This window comes from Gossypium arboreum, chromosome 12, assembly GCF_025698485.1.
Source record: "Gossypium arboreum isolate Shixiya-1 chromosome 12, ASM2569848v2, whole genome shotgun sequence".
NCBI classification, from domain to species: Eukaryota; Viridiplantae; Streptophyta; class Magnoliopsida; order Malvales; family Malvaceae; genus Gossypium; species Gossypium arboreum.
In genome coordinates this window covers 118,799,942-118,819,272 of record NC_069081.1, presented here as the reverse complement: position 1 = coordinate 118,819,272, position 19,331 = coordinate 118,799,942, and the positions used below count along the sequence as shown (strand labels likewise).

Below are 19,331 nucleotides of genomic sequence, written 5' to 3'. Positions count from 1 at the left end.
GTTAGTTTTAATAGTATAAATGAATAAAAATTTTAATATAAATGATCAATTTGCTCTTTAATCTAACATATATAGACTAACTTGACTATTTTATTAGTAGAGAAAATAAAATATAATTTGATTTCTAATATAGAAGCCTCTATAATACTTTTATCGATATATTTATTAATCTTACATATCAAATACGATCGTTCTTTGATAATATAATAAATTATGATTTTTAAAAATTATTTCATGGTTTTAGCTTTTTGATGAAAATAATTTTAATCTTATTATTATTTCAGATATTTTAGATAAAAATAAAAATAAAAATTGATTTTTAAAAATAAAAATAAAAATAATTTTTCATTAAGCGATAAGTAATTACATATGTACTTATTTTTGTTTAATAGAATATGAATTTTTAAGGATTTATATGAATTATAAAAGGAATGAATTAAAAGGAATGATGTTTGTAATTAGTTTACACAATCATCCATCTATAAATTAGAAAATATAAAAATGGTGAGAGATCCTAATGTCAAACTTGATAGCTAACTGTGAGTAAAACTCGATTTTATTTGAAAGAATTGAAAAAAAATTTGAATTTCGAGTTAATCGAATTGAGTTATTTGAGTTATTCGGTTTTTTGAGTCTAACTCAAATAAGTGATTTGGTTTTTCAAGTTTAAGTCGAGTTGAATTTCACAATTTAAATGACTTGAATAACATATTGATGTAAATACATTTCGCCCCTATCAATTTCGAAAATGAGCAAATTACTCTCATCCAACAAAAAAAATCAAAATAATTTTAAAAAAAAATTCAAAACATTCATAATTTTTTATTTAAAAAATTTATGAAAATTGTAATACCCCTACCCGTATTCATTGCCAGAATAGGGTACGAGGCATTACCGGAGTTTATGAATTAATTTTTTTTTTATATTCAATATAGCCCCTTTAATAAATATCTAACCTTCCCTGTAATATTAAATCGAGACCAATCCACATCAACCAAATCAATTCAACATATTTTCAAGATAAATTCATGCGTATTTATAAGATAACGTCATCACATATCTAAAACCAGGTTTGGTAACCATACTAATGGCTAACTTTACATTCATTTCACGTTAACATTTACTTTATTAGCTTATACATGCCATTGATTTCCAAAATAAAGTTTCTTTATATACCGAAGTCCTGAGGTTGATAGTGTGATGTGTTTCCGACCAAATCCGACCTCCGAGCTCTTAACACTACAAAATAGGCAAAAAGGAAATGGGGTAAGCACTTTGTGCTTAGTAAGCTCATGTAACAAGAATTATACTTACCTAATATTTTCAATACAATATAATAAACATTCATATATCCATTCAATGCATTATTACCCTAACATGCACAAACTCAACATTCAAGTTATTACAATAATTTCCATGTATCAATAATATATACCATGATTGATGAGCTCGTCAATACCATGATTTCCATTTCCTTGTTATTTTTCCATATTTATCTCGTTGAATTTCTTGGAATTTCGATGGATTTTCAGAGGTACACTTTTAGTGTACAATTCCGGGTCCGTCAATTCATATTCACGTGTGCACATTTCCATTTCAGAGAGCACACTCCCGCGAACCTCAACCTTGCAGCGGGATTACCAGTCCAGGCTAAATCCCTTGCAATACAAACTCATAGAGTATTGTCGGGATTACCACCGAGCTAAATCCTGCAACGACAATTACTCTAATGAGCTTGGATCCGAATTACCACCAAAGCTAAATTCAAACCCTAATTTGGATTACCCGTCCGGCTAAATCCATTTTACACATATTCTTCGGGAGGGCTATATCAGGATAGGATCACCCGTCCGGGCTAGATCTTTTTTACCGTCAATTCCTTTTCAGAGATCCATCGAATTTTCCTTTTATTCAACCGAGATTTCTTCCCATTTTATCAAATATATGAATGTTTCATAAATTTTCATACAATGAACATTCAAATCATATTCACATTAATAACATACAATCTCAAGCATTTAAGAATATAATTCAAGTTACACGAACTTACCTTGATACTTGTTTGTAAACAAAAAAAAATCTACTAATCCTGAACTTTTTCCTTTCCTCGATCTAGCTTCGTATTTGAATCTTCTGGATTTGGTGCAAAAATTATGAAATACCAGCTTAGAGAACCCTCCTATGGCGTTTTTAGCTGCTGGAATTGAAGAGAAATGAAGAGAAATCTAGATATTTCCTATTTAGCCCTAGCTTTATTTAGTTAATTTTGCAATATTCCAATTTTACCATTAATTTATCAATTTTTCTGCTGATTTCATACCTTTGCCGTCCAGTCCAAATAAATTTTGGGTCTAATTGCCTTTTAAATCCTTTCTCATTAGACTCTTAAGCTATTTAATCATTCTAGCAACTTTTACACCTATTACAATTTAGTCCTTTTCATTTAATTGACTACCCAAACATTAAAATTTCCTAACGATATTTTAATACCACACTAATAACATTTCATAAATATTTATAAAATTATTTTCGACTGGTTTTATAAGATAGAGGTCCCGATATCTTGTTTTTACCCAATTTCTTCAATAATTTCTTTTTCTAACTAACCACTAAATCGGTAAATTTTTTCTATCAATATTTTCATACGATTTTCCTATCATATCAATTTTCAAGCAAAAATATTGAAATAAATTTCTCTTTAAATCGGATCTATGGTTATGAAACCATTGTTCCGATAACCTTGAATTTAGGCCATTACAAAAATAGAAAATATAAAAAATCTAAAGAAAATATAAAAAATATTTAAAAGAATACAAAATAATAATTTTGAAGGCTTAAACAAGTAAATTACCAATTCGACAAGTTTAGTTTTTTAAAATTTAATTTGAACAATTTCACTCAATTCAATTTCACTCAGAATTTCATTTCACTCAACTCGATTTGAAAAAAAAATTCAAATCAAATTAGGATGATAAAATAGGACTCATTAACTCGACTAACTTGAAATTGAACGCTCACCTCTTTCACATCCATTCTTGTTCGATATTTAATTTAACATGTAAGGAATAATTTATCCGTTTTTGTTTGATATGAGTTAAAAGTTTTTTTACATAAAATAAATAGCTGGAAATTATTAATTTATACCAAATTTGATATATATGATCTACATGAATAGAACATGAAATATGATGGTTAAATTATTAAAATATTAATAATATAAAAAAATTATAAAAATATGTAAAATCACTTAAATTTTAATGCAATGAATAATGAAATAAAAGAAAATTACAATTCTACCAAAGCATAACAAATAATTTCTAAGCACCCTAACACAAACAAATATATCCATTGGCAAATGGCCATACATATAACATCATATCAAAACACATGTACATGACACATAAATTTAAATATATGCATATTCTATGACCCGCAAAATATATTAACATGCAAATATATAGATTAAAAATACATATTTTCATCCCAACATAAGAGTGCACAATATAGTTTCAAGATATATATATATATATATATATATATATATATATAAATAATCATGTATAGACATATGGTTATTATAATACTAATAAAAAGTAGAGGAATTAAATTTTTGTGATTAAAAATATAAGGATTAAATTTTAAATTTATGAAAAGTAAGGTGACTTAAAGCATATTTTAACCACAAATTTATTGATATTGCATTGAATTAGATGAGCGCGCAACGGGCACAACAATAAGTGGCTCAGCTTTCGACAACACCAATAGTAGTTTCTCTTTCACATCAGGTTTTCGCCCATTCGGCAGTTCCCATTCGAAACAATGCAACAATGTCGCCAACATCAGCATCACAATTTTCTCTGCCATTGAAATCCCAACACAAATCCTCCTCCCCGATCCAAACGGGAAAAAATCGAAACTATTTCCCTTATAATTCCTTTTCTCAATGACATTCAAGAACCTTTCCGGCTCGAATTGAAGAGGGTTTTCCCAGAACTGGGTGTCCCTTTGTATTGTCCACACGTTGAAGAAAATATTGGAATTTTTGGGGATAGTGTAACCGGCTACGACGATGGTCTCGCTCGGCATGTGTGGCATTAGCAAAGGAGCCGGTGGGTGAATTCGTAACGTCTCTTTCACCACAGCTTCTAAATAGAGTAGGCGAGGAAGATGGAACTCTTCAACAATGTTTTGGTCACCGATTATTGCATCTAATTCCTCAACGACTCTTCGCAATTTATCTGGGTGTCGTAGTAATTCTGTCATCGCCCACTCTATTGTTGTAAATGTCGTGTCCGTAGCGCCAGTTACAATACTCTATACTCACAATTAGAGACAAAAGATTAAAGTTAAGCAAAATTTAATTAAAATTGAATTAATTTATCGAATTGAAATAATTTAATTAATTTAATTCTATTAATTCAATTTTGATTAGAGTATAAAATTAAAATACATAGGTAGGTTAGATGTTTATTTTTATATCAATAGCCAAATTAAGTGATTTTATATACTTTAAAATAAGTTCCAATCCAATTAAATGTACCCTTTATTCAAAGGTTAAGATACCTCTAGAGATTTATACATTATATTTTTAATTTAAAATTATAATTCAGTCATTAACATCTTTATTAATATTTCAGTTAAATTTTATTAAGTTAGTATATTTTTTTTATCAATTATTATCACCACATATGACAACACTCAAATTAACATTTCATATGTTGATAAATTTTGACGGAAAATATTTTTGATATTAACAGTTGAATTAATATTTTGAATAAAAATTAACTTACAAAATCCTAAATTTTATCTCTAAAATCATATTGTTTATAACTAAACCGACCAATTTCAGGGATTGCTATGTACTTTTTTTAAACTATGTCTATATATATATATATACATATATGTATGGGAATGAATCAACTTAAGTTGATGTGAAATTGGAGTAATTTATACATTTTCGTATATTTTTGTGAAATTAATATTTAATGAATGAATAATTGAATTTTCTTTTACATAAAATGAATAGTTAAAATTTTTAATTTATGTCAAACTTGATTTGCATTATTTAGGTAAATAGAGTATGAATTATGATGGTTGAATTATTAAAACATTAATTGTGTAAAATGTTACGAAAGAGTATAAAATTATTTAAATTTTATTCCGGTGTACCCAGATTAAAATATGTAATATAAATTTTGTAAATTTTTGAAGTTTAGTAATGCAGTTTTATTTTTAGAATTCGGGATTTCAAAATTTAGTGTATATGCTTACCAGTAGAATAGCCTTTATTTCCTTCATGGATATTGAAGTTTTGACATCTCCTATTTGGTTCAGCTCCAACAATTGCTGCAAAAAATCCTTACTATCAGCCATTTTTGGTCCCTCTCCGAGCTTCCTTCGCTGCTCTATCACCGATTCGAAAAACTCATAAAACCACGAAACGTTTTTCTTGGCTTTGGATTCAATTCCTTGTAAATCAAATGGCCTAAGCACCGGGAACATATCAGAAACATTGAGTTCTGCCATCAATCTCGAAAATTCCTCGAATCGATCCTTAAATTCAAGCAAAAGGTTGGATTCTTCTCCATTCAACGAACCACCCCATAGCATGTTAACCGTAATGTTGAACGTTGTTAAGAATATTTGTTCACTGAGGTTAATGAGTGACCCGATTTTTCCATTAATATTCTTCACCACATGTCGGATCTCTCGTCGGCGAAACTCGTAGCAAGCATTGAGGCCTTTGTTGCTCATGATTTCACTTACGACGAGCTTTCGTAGCTTGTGTAATTCTGGGCCATTGGATCTCCACACAATATCGAGTCCGCCAAAGGTTCCTTTTATGGCCGCCACCGGAATGTCGCGGTTGGCGAAGATGGCGTCGTGGTCTTTGAGGATTTGTTTTGCGATTGATGGTGAGCTTATGATGATGTAAACTTTTCTTCCCAGCTGAAGCTTGATGATAGGGCCGTGGATTTTGGATTGCTCGGTTACGTATTGGAGGAAATCGGGTTTGATGAAAAGGCGGTGGCCGAGTATCGGCAGGCCTATCGGGCCTGGTGGCAGCGGCGAAGGCTTGGTTTTGATGATGAGTTTCTTAACCAACCGTGAGAAATAGATAATTACTAGCGTCGCCACCGTGAGAGTGGCTACCACTTCGGTGATGGTGAACGCAGCCAGTCCGTCGTGGCGGCGCAACCAACCTTTGCCAGCAACCTTATCGTAGAAGTTCGACATGGGTGGGTAGTCTGGTTGGAATAGAAAAAAGGCGGAGGGAATGGAGTACTTATTTGAATTATTAAAAAATTATGTAATTCACCACTTCCCTGAGAATTGGAAGACTTATTTATAGTCATATATAATAATACTGAGATTACAGCAATATGAGGTTAGCGGGTATTGGGGGTAATAGCATTTCCTCATCTGTCGCCATAAATGTTCTAAATGTGATAAACAATTATCATCAACCTTCCAGAAATGTTGGACTTTCTAGTGATGGAAATTTGGACTGTAACTACACAGATAAATAAAACTAAACTTAATTATTGTATTAAATATAAGTATTTAGTGGATAATAAGATGATTAATATTCATATTAACCGAGTGATTATCTCTTCTCTTTATATATATATATATATATATTCAAATCAGCATCTATTTGATGCATGGTATGGTGAATGTCGCCCCACTCACCATGCTTTATCTCTTTTCCTTTTAATATTATATTATTACCACATATGCATATTAATAATGAAATTATAATATAAACACAAAATATCTTATTTATACCTTAATATAACATTGATTCACTAGTCTCGAGCTTCAATTTCAAGTTTTATGTAATTCCACATTTCGGGTTTCATTTCAAAAATAAATACAAATTGAGATTCTTGACAAAGTTTAAATTTTGATTAAATTCCAAATTTTAAATTTTAAATAAAACTCGAAATTTGAGTTAAATTGAATCCAAAAAAATATTCGAATTAACCCAAATCTGAGCTTGAATACTAAAAAAAAAAAAGGTAGATGGATTAAATTTCTATAAATAAAAGTACAATGATTAAATTTAAAATTTATGAAAAGTATAATGACTTAAAGCATATTTTAACCACAAATTTATTGATATTGTAACAATCTAATTTTCAGTGGTGTCAAAAACAGTGATTCGATATCACTAAATCCGACAAGTGAGTTCAAAGATTTAATAAAATAATATATGTGAGACAAGTATGACATTAGAAGAAGTTTTGAATTAGTGAAGTTGGAGAATTAGAAGAACTTATTAGATAAATTGGGTCAAAAACGAGGTATTGAGACCTCGAATTCATAAACCGAGCCATAAATATTTTAGAAATATTTATGGAGTGTTATTGAGTTAATATTAAAGTTTCGTCAGAAAATTTTAACGTTTTGATAGTTGAATAATCAAAAAAGACTAAATTGTAAAAGATGCAAAACTTGCAAAAGTGATTGAATAGCTTAAGTGTCTAATGAGGAAGGATTTAAAAGGCAATTAGACCCAATCATTTGGGCTGGACAGTATGGGTATAGAAATGGACAAGAAAACAATGTGAACTAAGGACAAAATGGTAATTTGGTTAAAATTAAATATAAAACAAGTGACTAAATTGAAAAATCTAGAGATCTCTTCATAATTCATCAGCCAAAACGCCAGAGGAGGTCTGAAACAAGCTGGTTTTTCATATTTTTGCACCATATCGAGAATCCGAAGATAAGCGAGGAAAAGAGAAAATTTTCGATTAATCCTTGAATTTCTACAACTTTCATAAATTAGCTCAGGTAAGTTTATATGGTTAAATTTTATAATTGATTGTTAAATTAGAGATTATATAATGTATTATTTTATATTTTTGTTATGAAATTATGATTATTGTGATAAAACAAAATTCGAAGCTACAGTTCAAATTAAGGGAAATGCAGGATTGAGTATGTTTAATTAGTGACCAGTGATGAATTGACGGATAAGATCATGGTTAAATCATGGAAAAGTGTGACATGTGTGGCCATAGCGGAGCTATGACAATGTGAAAGTGAACGTAAAACCATGATTGAAACATAGCAGTTACATTTTTTTGCCAGTGTAAGACCATAGCTAAGCTATGGCAATGTGATAAATCATGTGATCATGGCAAGGCCATGATAAAATATGTGCAAGTGCAAGACCATAGTTAAGCTATGGCAATGTGATAAAGTATGTGATAATGGCAAAGCCATGATAAAAATGTGTGTAAAACCAAAGTGGAATGTGGCATCAAGCTAATGATGTACTCAATTCTGTAAGACGTTCCCAAATTTGACAGGTAACGGTAAGTGTTTCTTGAATTTAAGTGTTGGAATTTAGCTAGTCATTGATATTGAGCTCAATCAAGTGAATTCATCATTTGAAATTGTGAATGGCAGAAAATGGTAGTGAATTGCATATTTTATGATTTTATAATATTATGTTCAGTAAGGTTTTATCTAAAACCTATGAACTTACTAAGCTTTCATAAGCTTACTTTTGTGTATTAAATGTTCTTTGTAGATTAACAAGAGTTTGGAGAATTGGATCATCACAACGAGTCACGCTATCCAGATTTCACCGGTAGATTTTGTATTATAACTTGAGGTTTATATGGCATGTATAGGATGGATTGGAAAGAAAGTAAACTTGAAATATGGTTATGAATGACTTTCATATATATATATGTTAGTTTATGTGTTTGTATTTATTAGTATATCAAGGTGGTTGATGAATGAAATAAAACAGTAAGTTTACATAAATAAGTAGTGTAATTATAAATTTGGCTTACCATATGAGTTATTGATTTGAATTGGTTGTTGAATTGGAGTATATTGGTATATGAAAGTATTGTATGCAGGTTGAATGTGTAAAGGGTGAGAAAAATGGCCTTAAAATAGCCTATCTTCGTCCACAAAGGTAGACACACGGCCTGGCATATGGGAATGTGTTTTGGCCGTGTGTCCCCTGCACCTTAAAAATGAGAAATAGAATGCTCAAAATTGAGCATAAGGGCAGAGACACGGGCGTGTGTCTCAGCCATGTGGGTGACACGACGTTGACACGGGCGGGTTACATGGCCGTGTGAAAACTGCACCTAAATTATGAAAATTAAATTAACCACACGGCCTAGCATACCGGCGTGTAACTTGGCCGTGTGACGTAGATTTCTTCATGTCTTATAAGTCAGAGAGTTATACGGGTGAGTGACACGGGCGTGTAAAGCCACACGGGCGTGCCCCTAAACCATACGGGCGTGTGGGCACTGTTCATAAGAAAAATTTTATAATTTTACGAAAAGTTCTTAAAGCTTCCGAATTAGTCCTGATTTGATTTTACTGTTCATATTGGGCTTCGATAGTCCAATTAAGGGACAATATGATTATTTCTGAATGTGAATAGTACTTTTGCATGATTTTTTCGAAATTAATCTATAAACTTAGGTAACGCTCCGAAACTCTGTTCCGGTGACGGATACGGTTAGGGGTATTATAGATATTGCATTGAATTAGATGAACGCGCAATGGGCACAACAACAAGCGGCTCCACCTTCGACAACACCAATCGTAGTTGCTCTTTCACATTAGGTTTTCCCCCATTCGGCAATTCCCATTCAAAACAATGCAACAACGTCGCCAACACCAGCATCATAATTTTCTCTGCCATTGAAATCCCAACACAAATCCTTCTCCCCGATCCAAACGGGAAAAAATCGAAACTATTGCCCTTATAATTCCTTTTCTCAATGACATTCAAGAACCTTTCTGGCTCGAATTGAAGAGGGTCTTCCCAAAAATCGGCGTCCCTTTGTATTGCCCACACGTTAAAGAAAATATTGGAATTTTTTGGGATAGTGTAACCGGCTACGACGGTGGTCTCACTCGACATGTGTGGCATTAGCAAAGGAGCTGGTGGGTGAATTCGTAATGTCTCTTTCACCACAGCTTCTAAATAGAGTAGGCGAGGAAGATGGAACTCTTCAACGATGTTTGGGCCACTGATTATTGCATCCAATTCGTCGACGACTCTTTGCAATTTATCTGGGTGTCGTAGTAATTCCGTCATTGCCCACTCCATTGTTGTAAATGTTGTGTCCGTAGCGCCGCTTATAATATTCTATACCCACAATTAGAGACAAAGGATTAAAGTTGAGCAAATTTTAATTAAAATCAAATTAATCGATCTAATCGAGATAATTTAATTAATTTAATTATGATTAGAGTGTTAAATTAAAATACATTATATAAGTTGAATGTATATCAATAGCTGAATTAATTAATTTTATATACTTTAAAATAAGTTACAATCAATTAAATGTACCCATTATTCAAAGGTCAAAATACTTCTTTTGAGATTTATTCATTATATTTTCAATTTAAAATTGTAGTTTTGTCATTAACACCTTTAATAATTCAGTTAAATTTTATTAACTTAATTTTTATCAATTATTATCAAATTATATGAAAACACTCGAATTAACATTTTAAGTTGGTAAATTTTGACAAAAATATTTCTCACATTAACCGTTGAATTAAGATTTTGAATAAAAATTTAACTTCTTTAGAGACAAAATCTTAAATTTTATCGAAATAAAACACTAACAATGTGTTTTAAGGTTATTCAAAACCTAAACCTAAATATATTTTAACAAAAATGATGAAATCCATCAATATTCCTTATTTTTAATTAAATCACAATCGGTTTGATTATTGTGTTTTCATCGTTAAATTAGCTCGGTTACTAATTTTTATTTTAGAAAAATCAATTAATTTTTTTAAGCTGAACTAATTAAATCAACCAATTACAGACCCTATAAAACATATCAGAAATCTCCAAAATCATATTGTTTACAACTAAACCGACCAATTCCATGGATTGTTACGTATTTTTTTTTTTAAACCAAGCCTATATATAAAGGAAAGGATGAATTTACTTCGATGTGAAATTTGAGTAATTTATATATTTCTGTATATTTTTGTACGATTAATATTATAACGAATAAACATTTAATTTTTTTACCAAAATAAATAATTAAACTTTTTAATTTATAACAAACTTGACGTGCATAATCTACTTAGATAATTTATGAAATATAACAGTTAATTTATTAAAATATTATTCATTTGAAAAATTAAGAAAGAATATAAAACCAATTAAATTTGTTTTACACCAATATACCCGAATCTCTACCTAAGTTAAAATAGGTTAGTTTTTGTAAATTTTGAAATTTAGTAATGTAGTTATATTTTTAGAATTAGTGTGTATGCTTACCAGCAGCATAGCGTTTATTTCCTTCATGGATAATGAAGTTTTGACATCTCCTGTTTGGTTCAGCTCCAACAATTGCTGCAAAAAATCCTTACTATCAGCCATTTTTGGTCCCTCTCCGAGCTTCCTTCGCTGCTCTATCACCGATTCGAAAAACTCATAAAACCACGAAATGTTTTTCTCGGCTTTGGATTCAATTCCTTGTAAATCAAATGGCCTAAGCACCGGGAACATATCAGAAACATTGGGTTCTACCATCAATCTCAAAAATTCCTCGAATCGATCCTTAAATTCAAGCCCAAGGTTGGATTCTTTTCCATTCAACGAACCACCCCATAGCATGTTAACCGTAACGTTGAACGTTGTTAAGAAAATTTGTTCACTGAGGTTAATGGGTGACCCGATTTTTCCATGAATATTCTTCACCATATGTCGGATCTCTCGTCGGCGAAACTCGTAGCAAGCATTGAGGCCTTTGTTGCTCATGATTTCACTTACGACGAGCTTTCGTAGCTTGTGTAATTCTGGGCCATTGGATCTCCACACAATGTCGAGTCCGCCAAAGGTTCCTTTTATGGCCGCCATCGGAATGTCGCGGTTGGCGAAGATGGCGTCGTGGTCTTTGAGGATTTGTTTTGCGATTGATGGTGAGCTTATGATGATGTAAACTTTTCTTCCCAGCTGAAGCTTGATGATAGGGCCGTGGATTTGGGATTGCTTGGTTACATAATAGAGGAAATCGGGTTTGATGAAAAGGAGGTGGCCGAGTATCGGCAAGCCTATCGGGCCTGGTGGCGGCGGCGGCGACGGCTTGGTTTTGATGATGAGTTTCTTAACCAACCATGAAAAAAAGATAATTACTAGCGTCGCCACCGTGAGAGTGGCTGCCACTTCAGTGATGGTGAACGCAGCCACTCCGTCTTGGCGGCGCGACCAACCTTCGCCAGTAACCTTGTTGTAGAAGTTCGACATTGGTGGGTACTCGGGTTGGAATAGAAAAAAGGCAGATGAATTGGAGGACTTATTTGAATTATAAAAAAATTATGGACTTCACCACTCGCCGAAGGACTTAATTATAATCATATATATATATAGCAAGAGGAGGTTACAGCAATATGAGGGTGCGGCTATTGAAGGTTATGGCAATACCTCATTCGTGGCAATAAAATATTATAAATGTGATTAAACAATTAATGTCAACTTTTCAGAAATGGAAATTTTGATTATAATTATACACAATAATTTATGAATTATTTTTCAATTGAAAATAAATAAAATTGAACTCTATGTTATAGTTTGATAGTTAAGGATATTTATCGCTTGTTTTAAGTGTATTTTTAGTTCGAGTCGCTTTAATTATATTTATTGTTTGAACTTGACCTTGATATTGTAATTTACAGAAAAATAAAAAATAAAAAAAATTATTATATTAAATACAAGTCTTTGGTACATGATAAACTCAATAATATTCATATGCTGTTACAAATCTAGAAATACGATTTAGGGATAAATACGAAATAAAATCTCTTTTGAAAAAATTAAAATTAAAAATATATTTTATAATAATAAAAATATAATTTTATCGTTTACTTTCGTTGGAATAAAAAAGGCAGAGGACTTATTTGAATTATTAAATGATCATGTACGTCACCACTTCCTAAATAATTGGAACTTTATAAATTTTTATACATATTTTACACGTCATTGAATCGTTTACAATTATAAATTTTGAATGTAATTACACGTGAAACTATTCTTTAGTAAATAAAATCTGAATAAATCTAAATGAAGTCTTTATAAAACTAAATTTATATATTTTATAACCTTTTGTATATATATATATATATTCAACCAAAGCATAACACAAACTTTCAACTCTTCTTATTTTTTATTTTAAATATTTTACTCCTTTTTGTTTTTAATAAATAAGTTATTAACTATTGAAGGTGATGCTTCTTAATTAAAAAAATGTCGCATTCTGTAATTAAAAATTAGAGAAAATGTACTTATGTGATAACTCTCGCAATCACTAAATTTGAATACAAAGATGGATGAAAGAATGGCAATTGGGTGCCGCAAGACTGATATTTTTAAATTCATTATTGTTTCATAATTAGTTCACTCTGTTTTACCATTGATATCATTTTACTATGAATGTATAATTTTAAAATTTACTATTACTTTCATGGATGTTGGATGCATTCATCTTCACCCCACTTCGCTTTGTTTAATTTAATTGTTGCTACTTATTTTTATTTTTAATCTTTTTGAAGTCAAGTAAATATTTAAGCATAATTCTTTAAAAATATATTTAAACATAAAATATATGATTTTTTCTATATTCCATTATTATATTTTTACCTTTTAATAGTTTATATATATAAGGATAAAACAATAAGTGTATATAGTGGAGCATGTCAGAAATGGCAAGAAATTACCATAGTCACTCCATATCCACTATTCAAAAGAAAAAAATTCACCCGACCCGTCCCACGTCTATTTTTCAAACAAAAAAATCCGCTTCATTCGGAGTAGATCAATTCAAAATTCATGAGACAGACTGGATCTAGACAACCTTATTTTAGTGTGAAAATAACATCTTTTTTAAAAAATTAAATAAATAAATAAAGTGATGTTAAAGTATTTTCTTTCATTTTCCGACTGCTTTCTCACCAACAAAATTGAAACAAAAATCAAAATGCAAAGTTTAGACCTTTAATCAACCCAAAAATGAAAAACGCTCTTTAAATAAACAACAAGACAAAAATGCAACTATATAAGTATCCAAGGAATCACCAAAACTTATGAGAGAATATCAAAAATACAAAGAAATATAATAAAAAAACATTAAAGAGTACCAAAATTATAAGTGACTATAAAAATTGGTTGATCTTATTAAATTTTTAATTTTAAAAATTATCACTATATATAAATAATAGCATGAAAAATAATAATTTAAAAGTTATTAATTTTTGGGTCTAAATGTCGCGTTGAAAACCTTTTTACTCTAAAATTATATCTCATTTTAAATTTTCATTTCAAAAACTATACCAAAATTATAAGAGAATACCAAAATTATTAAAGTGTACCGAAAATTATGAAGAAATATCAAACATTATAAAATATATCAATTATTATGAAGAAATACCAAAATTATGCTAAATATTTTATCTTGTAACTTGTTGAATTGGTGAAAGCTTATTGCAAAGAGATTTCTGCTGGTTGGCTAAAGTACTCCAGGGCAGATGGGAGAGTTAGTGGGATAAAAAATCGTTCATATATATCTCTCTCCATCGCATACTTCTATTTAAAAAAAAAACATAAATTATACTCCTAATCAAGTTTAATTATTGATTACTCAACTATAAAAAGTTATAAAATAATTATTTAATTATTTGATTTTTATCTTTTTCTATCACCAGCCGTTAAATGACTAATGAAAAATTGACGTGGTAGTTTATCACTAGCTGTTAACTTTAACCTTCAACAATTATATTGTAAAAAACTTGTCTTTGTACGTCAACATGAGACATATGTGGCAAGCCATGTGTTATTGTTTGATTATTTTGTTAGCCATGTCAATTTTAGTAATAGAAATAGATAAAATTTTTAACAAAAAAAGACCAGTTTTCTCTTTAATATAATGTACAAAGAATAATCTGCCTATTTTTTGAGTAAATAGGGCAAAATACAATCTAACACTTTATACAAGGGCTTCCACGATATTTGTACCAAAAATTTCTAAAAGCATTCAAATAAGCTTGGAACGCTTTACACATGAATTTTTTGCTTTTGACGGTGATCATGTAGGGGTGAGCATTCGATCGGGTTGAGTAAAAGTTTTTTGAGTTGAGTCCTATTTTATCATTTTAATTTGATTTTAATTTTTTTGAATCGAGTCAAATTAAATAAAATTCGAGCGAATCAAATCGAATCGAGTGAAATTGTTCGAGTTAAATTTAAAAATTAAACATATCAAATTAAAATTTTGTTACAATATAACTAATTCCATAGTAAGACACAAAATATCTTTTTAATTATAATAATATAATATATTGTATTATACCACATATGCATATTAATATTGAATTTATAAAATAAACACAAAATATCTTATTTATAATGAGCTCCTTAATATAAAATTGATAAACTAGTCTCAAAATCAAAATTCTAAGTTTGATGTATTTTCACATTTCGAGTTTTATTTTATTAAAAAAACACACATAACATTGGAATTTTAAGAAAATTCATGATCAAAGTCCAAAATTAGATTAAGTTATAAATTTTAAACAAAACATAAAATTTGAATAAAATTTAACCTGAAAAGATATTCAAATTAACCTAGATATGAGCATAACTCGAATAGAAAATGGTTATTACAATACTAATAAAAAAAAGTAGAGAAATAAATTTATGGAAATAAAATAACAAGTATTAAATTCCAAAGTTATTAAGAGTATAGTGACATAAAGCATGTTTTAACCACAATGTCGCCACTTAGAGGAACGTGAAATAGGCACGACAACAAGCGGCTCTACCTTTGACAATAACAAATGTAGTTTCTCTTTCACATCAGGTTTTCGCCCGTTTGGCAATTCCCATTCAAAACAATGCAACAACGTCGCCAACATCAGCATAATAATTTTCTCTGCCATTGAAATCCCAACACAAATCCTCCTCCCCGATCCAAACGGGAAAAAATCGAAACTATTTCCCTTATAATTCCTTTTCTCAATGACATTCAAAAACCTTTCCGGCTCGAATTGAAGTGGGTCTTCCCAGAACTCGGCGTCCCTTTGTATTGCCCACACGTTGAAGTAAATATTAGAATTTTTAGGGATAGTGTAACCGGCTATGATAGTGGTCTCACTCGACATGTGTGGCATTAGCAAAGGAGCCGGTGGGTGAATTCGTAACGTCTCTTTCACCACAGCTTCTAAATAGAATAAGCGAGGAAGATGAAACTCTTCAACAATGTTTTGGTCACCGATTATTGCATCCAATTCCTCAACTACTCTTTGCAATTTATTTGGGTGTCGTAGTAATTCTGTCATCGCCCATTCTATTGTTGTAAATGTTGTGTCCGTAGCGCCGATTACAATATTCTATACTCACAATTAAAGACAAAAGGATTAAAGTTAAACAAACTTAATTAAAATCATATTAATCGATAAAATCAAAATAATTTAATTAATTTAATTCTATTAATTTGCTTTTGATTAGTCTGTTAAATTAAAATTCATTACGTAGGTTGAATGTTTATTTTATATCAATAGCCGAATTAATTGATTTTATATTATAAATTTTATATACTTTAAAATAAGTTCCAATCCAATTAAATGTAACTTTATTCAAAGGTCAAAATACTTCTACTTTGAGATTTATTCAATATATTTTCAATTTAAAATTTGCAGTTTGGTCATTTAACACTTTATTTCAGTTAAATTTTATTAACTTATCACGTTTATTTTATCAAAATTATCACATCATATAATGACATTTAAATTAACATTTCAAGTTGATAAATTTTGACCAAAAATATTTTGATATTAATAGTTAAATTAAGACTTTAAATAAAAAAATTAACTTGTTTAGAGATAAAATCCTAAATTTTATTGAAATAAAAATAATAACAATGTGTCTATAGTTTATTCAAAGCCTAAACCTAAATATATTTTAAAAAATAATGAAATCTGTCAATGTTCTTTATTTTTCATATAAATCAGAACCGGTTCGATTATTAAAACTTTATCTTTAAATTAGCTCGGTTACTAATATTTATTTTTGAAAAATCGACTAATTTTTGAAGTTTCATTACACACCTGACAGAAGATACCATAAATCTCCTAAATCATATCGTTTATAACTATACCAACCAATTTCATGGATTGCTATGTGCTTTTTTTAAACCATACCTATATATATACATATATATATATATATATTAACAAAATATACATATATATTTATATGTATGGGAAGGGATCAACTTACATCGATGTGGAACTGGAGTAATTTACACATTTCCGTATATTTTTATACGTTTAATATTTGAACAAATCAACTGTTGAATTTATCGATATAATTGTACTTATCATTCATGTAAATTTCAAATTAATTCGATATCTCTATTATATCGATCTAAAAGGTGTCTATATTAATACTTATTGAATGGTTTAAAGTTTTTTATACATAATAAATAGTTAGAAAATTTTAATTTATTTCAAATTTAACATGAATGATTTATATAAATGGAACATGAAAAAACAGTTAGACAATTAAAATATTAATCATATAAAAACTTAAGTGTATACCGTGTAGGTGGATCCTCCCCATATGTGTATATATATCAAATGTAAAACTTAAGTGGTGTTGAACCCTTCAGTAACTTCTTATGATAAATATTTTAAAAGTTCAACAGGTGAATTTATCAATATATTTGCACTTCTCATGCATATAAAATTATTTATCAATCCAATATCTCTACATATCAAAGATAAAATTTTATCTATATATATATATATATATAACGTTAAAATACGTAATAATCCTTTATAGTTTTTGTAAATTTTGAAGTTCAGTAATGTAGTTTTATTTTTAGAATCCCGGATTTCAAATTTAGTGTGTATGCTTACCAGCAGCATAGCGTTTATTTCCTTCATGGATAATGAAGTTTTGACATCTCCTGTTTGGTTCAGCTCCAACAATTGCTGCAAAAAATCCTTACTATCAGCCATTTTTGGTCCCTCTCCGAGCTTTCGTTGCTCTATCACCAATTCGAAAAACCCATAAAACCATGAAATATGCTTTTTGGCCTTGGATTCAATTCCTTGTAAATCGAATGGCCTAAGCATCGGGAACATATCAGAAATGTTGGGTTCTACCATCAATTTCACAAATACCTTGAATTGATCCCTAAATTCAAGCCCAAGGTTCGATTCTTCTCCGTTCAGCGAACCACCCCATAGCATGTTAATTGTAACGTTGAACGCTGTTAAGAATATTTGTTCACTGAGGTTAATGGGTGACCCGATTTTCCCATGGATATTCTTCACCATATATTGGATCTCTCGTCGGCGGAACTCGTAGCAAGCATCGAGGCTTTTGTTGCTCGTGATTTCACTTACGACGAGCTTCCGTAGCTTGTGTAATTCTGGGCCGTTGGATCTCCACACAATGTCGAGCCCGCCGAAGGTTCCTTTTATGGCCGCAACCGGAATGTCGCGGTTGGCGAAGATGGCGTCGTGGTCTTTGAGGATTTGTTTTGCAATTGATGGTGAGCTTATGATGATGTAAACTTTTCTTCCCAGCTGAAGCTTGATGATAGGGCCGTGGATTTGGGATTGCTTGGTTACGTATTGGAGGAAATCGGGTTTGATGAAAAGGAGGTGGCCGATTATCGGCCAGCCTATCGGGCCTGGTGGCAGTGGCAGCGACGGCTTGGTTTTGATGATGAGTTTCTTAACCAACCATGAAAAAAAGATAATTACTAGTGTCGCCACTGTGAGAGTGGCTGCCACTTCAGTGACGGTGAACGCAGCCACTCCGTCGTGGCGGCGCAACCAACCTTTGCCAGTAACCTTGTCGTAGAAGTTCGACATTGGTGGGTAGTCTAGTTGGAATAGGAAAAAGGCAGATGAAATGGAGGACTTATTTGAATTATTAAAAAATTATGGACTTCACCACTCCCCGAAGGACTTAATTATAATCATGTATATATATAGGCAAGAGGACGTTACAGCAATATGAGGGGGCGGCTATGGAAGGTTATTGCAATACCTCATTCGTGGCAATAAAATATTCTAAATGTGATTAAACAATTAATGTCAACTTCCCAAAGATGGAAATTTTAATTTTAATTATACAGAATAATTTATGAATTATTCTTGAATTTAAAATAAATAAAATTAAATTTCTTGAAAGTTAAGAGTATTCATCGTCTCAAATGTAACTTAGATTCAAGCGTGCTAATTATATTTATTGTTTAAACTTTACCCTAATAAAAAGTAATTTTATCATGTAGTTTAATTCAAATAAAAAA

At 30.4% G+C, this 19,331-nt stretch overlaps 3 protein-coding genes across 3 annotated transcripts; all 3 read right to left on the bottom strand.

Moving 5' to 3' along the window:
• Positions 1–3,607: 3,607 nt before the first annotated feature.
• LOC108478137 (labd-13Z-ene-9,15,16-triol synthase, chloroplastic-like) lies at positions 3,608–6,360 on the bottom strand. The gene is made up of 2 exons (XM_017780558.2): positions 5,272–6,360; positions 3,608–4,314 (listed from the first exon to the last, which is right to left on the bottom strand). Exons 1-2 carry the CDS (start codon positions 6,235–6,237, stop codon positions 3,688–3,690), a joined length of 1,593 nt encoding a protein of 530 aa, XP_017636047.1. The 5' UTR covers positions 6,238–6,360; the 3' UTR covers positions 3,608–3,687.
• Positions 6,361–9,511: 3,151 nt separating this feature from the next.
• Positions 9,512–12,262, bottom strand: LOC108478829 (labd-13Z-ene-9,15,16-triol synthase, chloroplastic-like). Its single transcript, XM_017781286.2, has 2 exons — positions 11,294–12,262; positions 9,512–10,138 (listed from the first exon to the last, which is right to left on the bottom strand). Exons 1-2 carry the CDS (start codon positions 12,260–12,262, stop codon positions 9,512–9,514), a joined length of 1,596 nt encoding a protein of 531 aa, XP_017636775.1.
• Positions 12,263–15,603: 3,341 nt separating this feature from the next.
• LOC108478490 (cytochrome P450 76T24-like) lies at positions 15,604–19,000 on the bottom strand. Its single transcript, XM_017780951.2, has 2 exons — positions 17,926–19,000; positions 15,604–16,395 (listed from the first exon to the last, which is right to left on the bottom strand). The coding sequence occupies exons 1-2, from the start codon at positions 18,889–18,891 to the stop codon at positions 15,769–15,771; spliced, it is 1,593 nt and encodes a 530-aa protein (XP_017636440.1). The 5' UTR covers positions 18,892–19,000; the 3' UTR covers positions 15,604–15,768.
• Between the last annotated feature and the right edge of the window lie 331 nt (positions 19,001–19,331).

What these genes read in the sequence shown, in the direction of transcription:
- LOC108478490 (XM_017780951.2), bottom strand. Translation starts at nt 18,891, where the DNA reads ATGTCGAACTTCTACGACAAGGTTACTGGCAAAGGTTGGTTGCGCCGC. An exon ending in AAATAAACGCTATGCTGCTG is followed by an intron (nt 16,396 to 17,925) that starts GTAAGCATACAC and finishes TTGTGAGTATAG; the next exon opens with AATATTGTAATCGGCGCTAC.
- LOC108478829 (XM_017781286.2), bottom strand. Translation starts at nt 12,262, where the DNA reads ATGTCGAACTTCTACAACAAGGTTACTGGCGAAGGTTGGTCGCGCCGC. An exon ending in AAATAAACGCTATGCTGCTG is followed by an intron (nt 10,139 to 11,293) that starts GTAAGCATACAC and finishes TTGTGGGTATAG; the next exon opens with AATATTATAAGCGGCGCTAC.
- LOC108478137 (XM_017780558.2), bottom strand. Translation starts at nt 6,237, where the DNA reads ATGTCGAACTTCTACGATAAGGTTGCTGGCAAAGGTTGGTTGCGCCGC. An exon ending in AAATAAAGGCTATTCTACTG is followed by an intron (nt 4,315 to 5,271) that starts GTAAGCATATAC and finishes TTGTGAGTATAG; the next exon opens with AGTATTGTAACTGGCGCTAC.